The following is an 8887-nucleotide window of genomic DNA, read 5'->3' as shown; positions in this document are numbered from 1 at the left end:
AAATTCAAATAAAATTTTTAATTCTGCTAAAATATATACGTACATATATATTTAGTAATTTTACTGATTCCAGTGGATGGATGGTGGCCAATTACAATCGATAAATTCATGTGAAACAACAATTTTAATGTAAAATGAGATAGAAGGCAGCCTTTCCCTGGCCCCTATTCCTTGCCTCCTCATTCACTGCCACGATCATCGTTTTCATAAGGCACTCCTTTTTGGATATATTTTTTCTGGCAGCTTACCCTCCCATAATAATCCTTCCTCCAAAAGATGCTAGCTTCGCCGCATACTTCGGAAGTATTGGGGTTCGGAGTAGATTATTTTAATTTTACTTTTATTTAATTATTTCCTGCTATTTTCTTATTTTATAATACAATGAACTACTTCTTTGTTCATTTTTTTTCTTCGTAATTCCTTCTTTAAATAATCATCTCCTGCCTTGGATAACCGAAAAATGTACTTCCAAATTTTAACAATACACTTTGCGTTAACGAAGTAATTGTGATGAACATCATAAATAAACATATAAATAAATAATAATTAAAAGCCTTTTGTTTTTCTCACTAGATTATAATAAAACCTAAGCATGAATTATTCTGTAAAATGATACTAATAAGTGGATCTGGTTGTTCTAGTGGTAAGCAACACTGACATTATGACAGCCATTGTTACCTTCCTCCATTGGAAATACACCTTATCAATTATTGTTCTGTTATCAATGTTTTGAATTTGGTATATTAGGGCTGATTATGATATCTATGCAAACGAAAATTTATGAAATAAGGAAGTAAATTACGATATTGTTTAGAATAGTTCAATAAACATGTCCAGTGGTACAAATTTGGTGGTCCCTGTGGTTTTGTGGGGAAAATATCCTCCTACACATTGTGTTTCTTGTGTTTATTTGTCTAGAGACCAGTGCACTCTTATAACTGGTTGTTATGATGGACAAATATGCTTATGGCAAGTAGATCCAGACACTCTTAAGGTCAGTAGAATATTAAAATTTGTTGTTTTTGTAGATATTTGCAGTTATTTTTAATAAGCTTTTAATTGGTGACATTTAGAATAAAAAATATGTATATTGCATAATGGTTTATTTTATTATTTCTAGATGACACCTAGATGCTTATTAGTTGGCCATACAGCAACAATTTTATGCCTTTCAAAGGCAAGTGTTGTTCTAGACAATAACTATGTTGTTAGCTCTTCTGAAAATGGGTAAGTTAAAAGCTCAAAATGCTCTAGGTGGTATTAATTTTCATATAATCTTTGTGTATTTTTTTTTATGTATGTTTCAGTGAAATGTGTACTTGGGATTTAGTTGATGGAAGTTGCCGGGAACTAGTTAAGCTACCCTATGTTCACACCAGCATGCAGGTATAAATTGTGTTTTCGGTAACAATTCCTTAGTACTACTTCAACATGGCAGATGGGCGTGTACTCATTTTTACTCAATTGCCCTATTGTGGATTTTAGCCTACAGTATTATTATTATTGCTTTAGTTGGATCTCAGTTGTTGACTTTGGTTTGCTCAAGATCTCAAGGCCTTAGTTAAAGGCCTTAATTTGCACCAATACTAATCACTTTATGATGTCAGGTTAAAAATAAAGCGATGGTTTCCCATTGAGTATAATAAGTGAGGTCACACCCACCATATTAGTATATATTTATTAATATGTAATATATATAATATAAATATATATATTTACATTTATTAAATACATAGCTTAGAAGGGTATGATCGTAATAGTCTGAAAAAAGTTATTGAAGCTCTGACTTTAGCCATAGAGATTTTAAAATATTGAATTTCATTTATTTGTACTATCCTATATTGTTTTATTCTTTTTATGGAAGTTAAAATGGTGTTAATATTGTAATAGTTTATTTTACTCATGTGTTGACACTATTAATAGCTAATTCATGTATTGAATCTCAAGGAAGATAATCGATGTCTTCCTAGTTTCAAAGTTTATTCACTGTACAATAACTACGTTTTGAAAAATTAATCCAGTATCAAATCAAGTTGATATTAAAAGATATACGTAATAAAAAAAAGTTTTAAAGTATTATCAACATTAGAACATGAGAGGAAAATGGATAATTTGTTTGGTAGTAATTCAGAAGCACTATTCCAACATGTCGGGTGGGTGTGTACTCCCTTCTATACAATGTTCAGTTAATATTGAACAGACATTAATTTGTCATCAGAAAAGTTAGTTGCCCACATATTTTTTGTCATGTACTAAACATTTATTTATAGAGACAATAATTTGTATTTCAGGCTTATCACATGGAAGGTTCAGAAGATGTTAGACTCTTTTGTAATGGTTATTATGCTGATGTTTTGGTTATGGATCCATTTAGTTTAGAAGTTATTTTTACCTTATCTTCCCAAATTAACACTGACTGGATTAGTGCTCTTTATGTTCTTCGACCAAACAATAGAAAAGGTATCTTAATTATAATAACATGATTAATTATATGATCTGTTAATAGCTGATGGAAAACATGAAGTATAGTGTACTATTCATTTTTAAATTTCATAATTCTTGATAAATAGTAGTGAGTATCCTATTTTAATCCTCATTATCAAAGGTAGGAAAGCTTTATGTTCATGGAAATTTCTATTCGCCTTTTATGTTTTAAATATCAAGGAACAAATTTGATTCCATGTCTGTTTGTAGTCAAATCTATATGTACTTTTATCCAGGCACCATGGAGGAAAATTACTTTTGTATCTCTAAACTTGATTATCTCAAGCTGTTTTTCGAATTCTGTTTCTACATTTTGAATCGTTGCTCAAAAGTTTTTTTTGGTATTAAAATCTTTTTTTGAGCCTAAAGTTCCTCAGCATCCCATCTTGTTTCTTGTCCTTTATATACTATGCTTTGCTGACATTCTCTTCAATATCTATTGTTTGTCTGATTCGTAAAACATGTATGTCTTATTTTTGTAAAACAGGTATTCATGATTCATGAACAATGGATGAATCATAAAAAATATATAGAAAATATTTTTAATTGCTGTTTAATGAAGAAACCAGTTCAAAATCAATCAATGAGGTTCAGACTGATCAATGTAATGGAAAATACTTGATTTTACCTTTTTTTACTGTCATTTTCATTTCTTTTACAGTTTCAGCTAAGTTAAGAAACTCACTTTTGAATGACTTGAAGAACCTTACAGTGAAATCTAGATCAATCAGTGAAAGTCAAGTACTGGAACAAACTTTACATACTTGAAGACAGTATCAGTTGTCTGCCTTCCCCAGTCCCATACAACCTTTTCTAAAGCTAAGTTGAACAGTTGATTGGCTAACCCATTTCCCTATCTGATATCTCTTGTAGAAACAAAGTCTGGTGAAATGTCTGATGTGCGTTACAGTGCACCTCACATCATCTACTGTCATCCTAATCTGGAAGAAAAGTTTCAACATTATTCCCATTTCACTGAGGACCTCGTATAGTTTAAGACCTTTTAGTACAATTTTATCTACTGCATAAGTCAATAAATTAGTTGTGAATCTTGCAAATCTAATACTAATGCAGTTTTTCTAAGATCATCTGGATGCTGAATGTTTGATCAATTGCAGATCTTCCCTTTCTAAGCTGCCTGACACCTTTATTTATTTTTTCCCTTTTTACCTGTTTATTTCTGATATAAGAGGTGGTTGGTTAACCTGTAGGTTACCAAACTGTTCTAACAAGAAGGTTGAGTTTTCAATCTATAGGGCTGCCATGAAATAAAAGTAAAATCGCCCAGGTTGGAACCAAACCAGTGCTGCTACAGTCTTGAAGTTGCTTACGTAACACCTTAAAACACTCAGCTATTACATCTTCAACTACCATCCCTGCTAATATATCTCTCGGTGAATAAAGCAGGGTTAAATGTATAACTTTTGATTGGATTTTATAGGCACATAAAAGAAGTGTTATCCCTCTGCAGATTGAGCATTTTAGAATGTCACACTTCTGGTGAAGTGAATAGATGATGCTGTCCTTCCACTGATTTGGAACTTTTTCTTCAACCCAAATTGTGAAAATAATGTTCTAGAGGATTCTTGGAAACCCATAAAATTATATTTAAAACCTTCATCTAGCTTCCGAAAATATTCTGTTCAAACGTAAATATTCTGGGACTTTCAGCTTGGACATCGCTATATTTTCTATCCATTATCTCTTGAACTTTAGAAATATATTATTGAAATATATAAACCAAGACTAGTAAATTAATAATGGATAAAATTTCTTATAATGCATCTGATAATTAAAACAATTAATAGTTTATTTTTTTGCTAACCACACAATTCTCTATAATGGACACGTTTATGGTTTCTTTCAAAACACAATCTCCTTAAATACAGATATTCAGAAATAGAATTTTTTTAATATTCCATTATAGCACTTTTTTTTCTTTAGGATAATATTTCTTATTTTATTTTTTAGCAATTTGAGAATTAAGATACATCTCTTTATTGCTGAGAGTTATAGCTAATTTTAATTTGTTCATGAAGTGGATGAGAATTAATTCCTATTAAAAATCTAGTTATCACTTAATACATATAAAAATATGGGTGACTTTTATAATACCATTTTCTTTTATAATATCGTTGATATATATGATATATTTTAGAGGATGTTGTTTTGGCTTTAAGCACTACTGGTACTGTCAAGATGTGGACTTTATGCATTACTGAAATTAAAACTCCTCAAGAACCTATCTTTGAAAATGAAAGTAAACAAATTAGATGCCTAAATGCATTAGCTATGAGCTGTTGCTCTCAGAATCAAAGAACTGTGTTAATCGTCACTTCCAAGTATTGGCAGGTTCGAAAATAACTTAAGCTTTTCTTTAAAATTTATTTTTATGACATATATTTTCTACTAGCATTTAATTTGTATTGTTATTAGATCTATGATGCTGGTGATTTTTCTGTTTTATGCTCTGTAATGGCTGCACGCGGGGAGCGTTGGCTAAGTGGTCATTTTTTAGCACCTGATAGAGTACTTGTATGGTCAGATGAAGGAAAAGGCTATATGTATAAACTTCCAGCCAAGTAATTGTCAACTTTTTCTTATAATTAGAAAATGATGAATATTTATAGTTTCCAACGTTTGAACAGCTTCTAGTTTTTATGGATCTTTATTTTATTTAATCTTCCAAAACATATTCTCTGATTGTAATTTTTTAAAATTATATTTAATCCTACATCAATCTTTGTGGATTATTAAATTATCCCCATGGGATAATATATTAAATTATATTAAATCAGCTATGCTGATTATTTCTATTATTTTATTGTAGAAGGGGTTATTTACAATAAAGATATAATACCATGTGTGTCTTGTCAAAAATGTTGCATGTATTGGCATAGTTAGCACTTTATATTAATTTTCAGTCTCCTTTTATTCTGTTAAAATAAAACTTGTATTCAATGTATAATTTTATGGTTATGCAAATTACATTAAACTTTGTGTTTTCTAATTCTCTTTATATTTTTTTATTTTTATTTTAGAATAGGTAAGTAAGCACATAGAGCATGGCCTATCCTTGATGTTAGATTACATTTAAATTTTTTGTTTTTAATAGCAAACTTAAAGGAAAATTTACTAGGTATGAATATAAATAATGTATATTAATGTATATGTATTATTTTGACATGTTTCATTGTGTTTTTAATTTTTTTTTTCTCATAGTTTGATTCTTATGACTTTATTTGGAATTCATATTTTGGATTGATAGAATGCCCTAGGTTTCCCATATGACAGCTTGCCTGGAAAATCATTCAATTTTCATTTGTCTTTCACTGCAATATTACCCATAGGAAACTGCCTTATCTATTCCTAACATAAGAAAAAGATCCATTGATCAAGATGCTAATTTCCGTTTATTTTGTGGTTCAAGTTTCTATTTAAGTATTTTCCTGCTATAAATTATCTCAATTTAATTTTTTGGAAATTGATTTAGCAGAAATCAATTTCTGCTTATTATCCCCTATTGGACTTATTGGCCTTTCTGATGATTGGCTTCTATTGAACTTATTGGCCTCCATGTAATGAATTCTATAGAATTCAACCTCAATTAAAACTATTAATATGTGTAGTATGAGAACTGATAAATCATAATTTAAATATGTACATAGTATGTACACTATTTTATTTTGCAAAATTAGAAACATAATGGTACTTACTACATTGTAAATCATTGAACCCACTTGCGTTATATATAACAATATTTATAGTAACTTAAGTAATGTCCAAACACATCCATTAATTTTACTAAGGTTATATAGATATAATTTTTCTATGTAGAGGTTATCATTTTTAAAATTTGTTGTACAAAAGTTGATTATTTTTTCTAAGAGGATCTTAAATTTGTTATATTGAGGTTTGTTTACAAACCCTGTTCCTTATATAGAGGTATATTTTTCGTTGAATGTTATGGATGGCTAGTTCAAGAGAGTATCAAAAATATTGAGGTTCTATTGTATATGTAATGTATTTTGAAGGTTCAATGTATTTTTTTTAGTTTTTAAAAAATTAAAATTTAGTATATATTTGCTAATGATTAATTAACACAGATATTTACTATAGTAAATTGGTTAATAAAAAAGTATATTTTACAGCAGCGTAGCAGACAACAAGGATTTTCACACTGTTTCAGTTGAAGAAGATAGCCCATTTCTTTATTGTGTTTTAGAAGCTACTAGCAGAAAGGTATAAATTTAGTTTAATCAACAACATTTGAATGTTGATTGTATTGCTTTAATACATATATGTTTATATTTCTGTCTTCTTTTATCAACATTTGAAAAAAATAAATGAGTTATAAATTTTTGTTATTGCATATATTTAATCAGTATACTTCATTTAATAAGGAAAATATTTAATGTACTTTTTGGCAAAGGTGTATACATATCAAATTCATATAGATTTTGTTTTCTTCTTCTTTGCAATCTATACTTTTCTAGAGTGTTATTAACAGTTATTATTTCCAAGACACAATCATGAATTTTTAATGAAAGAATTCTAATTAATATTTATATTTAATTTTTCTATGAACAATAAAATTATGAATTATTTTAATAGTTAAAAGTAATTCAACTTTGAGTTTAAATATCTGGTATTTCCCCACTCACATGACTTTCCTTACCACTTCACCTATTAAAGGTAATTATAATTCAATAAATCCTTACTATATCTTCATTCAAATTGGTCTAATAAAGATTTTATTTATTTTTCTTATTTCACCTCTAAGGAGCATCTGGAGTATACAGTATGTTATACATGAAAAACTGAGCAAAATGCATTGAAAACATGGTTACAAATTTCAACAAGCAGTATTTTCGCTATGCTAGTTTGATTCAAATGATTTTTTTTTATAGGGACTTTAATTGCCTTTCAATAAGGAAAGGAAAAAGTGTTTAACCTATACTATTATATTAAGTTAAAGAGTTTATTTGTTTGAACATTCTTATTTTAAGAACTACCATTCTTCAAATAGATAAATATGTTAAATACTGCACATTAAAAATTTGAACCTATTATGATGTTTATTTTTTGATGTGGAGACTGCAAGAAGCAGGTAAGGAATCTACCTGAGGAGTTAGGTATGGTGTACCAGTTAAGGAGCCATCATTATTTCTTATGAAGCTATTTGGCCATTTCTCCTTTATAGCTTAGAAATATGGACTATCTCTTAAACTGGTGAACAAAACTTGATGGTCTTTGAGTGAAAGGTGTGATTGAGAGCTGTAAAAGTTGATCAGGTTTGGAGACCAGACATTCCTTTTTTCAGAAAACCATACATGGCTATGATGCTCAGTAAATTGAGGTGGACTGGGAATGTTTATCAGATGGCTAAGAATAACCTGCTAAAGAAGATAATAATGGAGGTACTTCACGGTTCAAGACACAGGAGAAGATCTCGGTTTTATGGAGGTGATGTCATCAGGTCCACTTTGGGTGTGAGGAACTGGATGACAGCAGCACAAAATGATAACATTTGTTGGATACTGCTGCAGCAGATTTGGACTCAACATCAAGTTGTAGCACTGATTGAATAGAATAGAATACAGTTATCCATCTATACACAATTTATATTTATCCTTTGAATTAAGAAATTTTTTTTTTAGTTTGATGTGAATAAAAAATCTTTTTTTAACTTTGAAAATATTACAAATTAAAACAGTAAAGTTGAATGGTTTTAATTTTTTAGCCTGTTTGTTGCCCTCCAGCTATGAGATTTGTTGAGAATTCTCGAAAAGGACCAATTTTAATAAGAGCTGATTCTGAAGGTGCTGTGCTTATTTGGACTGTTCCTGAAATTTCTGCTGCTCAACTCACTCAGCTACGGCAGCAATCAGTGAATGAACCTTTTGGTAAATAACTTATTTTATAACTTTATAATTGTTTAAATTAAATAAAGTACTGTATCATATTATTCATAATTTGTCTACCTGATATTTAAGGAAATTCGTATTTCCTAACAATATTAATGTTTGTGGTTTTATCTCTTTTTTTAGGGGTTGAACCTGTTATTAGCACAAGTATTGCTGATGCATGGAATTGTATGAAACCCTCACCTGTTGGAATATTAGATCAGCTTGTAAGTAAATATATTATATCACTAATTATATAATAGGTTGTGAAAAACTGTGATTTCTTAGGGAAATTATAATTTCTTATTAGAATGTTAACTATTTCTCAATTTTATACCTTCTAAAGATCATAACACATTATAATGATTGGAGAAGTTTGTCGGGGGGTGCGGTCAGCAAAGAATAACATAAATAAACAAAACCATATTTATTTATTTTATGCCGACGTTTCGACCTGAGTTTCAGGTCTTCATCAGGGCTATAGAACAAAAGAGATA

At 29.4% G+C, this 8887-nt stretch overlaps 1 protein-coding gene across 2 annotated transcripts in view; it reads left to right on the top strand.

Moving 5' to 3' along the window:
- Positions 1 to 669: 669 nt before the first annotated feature.
- Rbcn-3B (WD repeat-containing protein Rbcn-3B) overlaps positions 670 to 8887 on the top strand; it is a gene marked incomplete at its 3' end in the record, with an annotated part of 47982 nt that continues 39764 nt past the window's right edge. For both annotated transcript variants that reach the window (XM_014419746.3, XM_014419744.2), the window contains 9 exon segments: positions 670 to 994; positions 1121 to 1227; positions 1308 to 1386; positions 2292 to 2460; positions 4643 to 4836; positions 4921 to 5066; positions 6636 to 6726; positions 8228 to 8390; positions 8535 to 8617. In XM_014419746.3, the coding sequence (XP_014275232.1) occupies positions 830 to 994; positions 1121 to 1227; positions 1308 to 1386; positions 2292 to 2460; positions 4643 to 4836; positions 4921 to 5066; positions 6636 to 6726; positions 8228 to 8390; positions 8535 to 8617 (1197 nt within the window).

The sequence above is a fragment of the Halyomorpha halys genome, unplaced genomic scaffold (genome assembly GCF_000696795.3).
Source record: "Halyomorpha halys isolate HHAL.00 unplaced genomic scaffold, Hhal_1.1 Scaffold251.1, whole genome shotgun sequence".
In the NCBI taxonomy this organism is placed as follows: Eukaryota; Metazoa; Arthropoda; class Insecta; order Hemiptera; family Pentatomidae; genus Halyomorpha; species Halyomorpha halys.
This window is presented reverse-complemented; position numbering and strand designations above follow the sequence as displayed.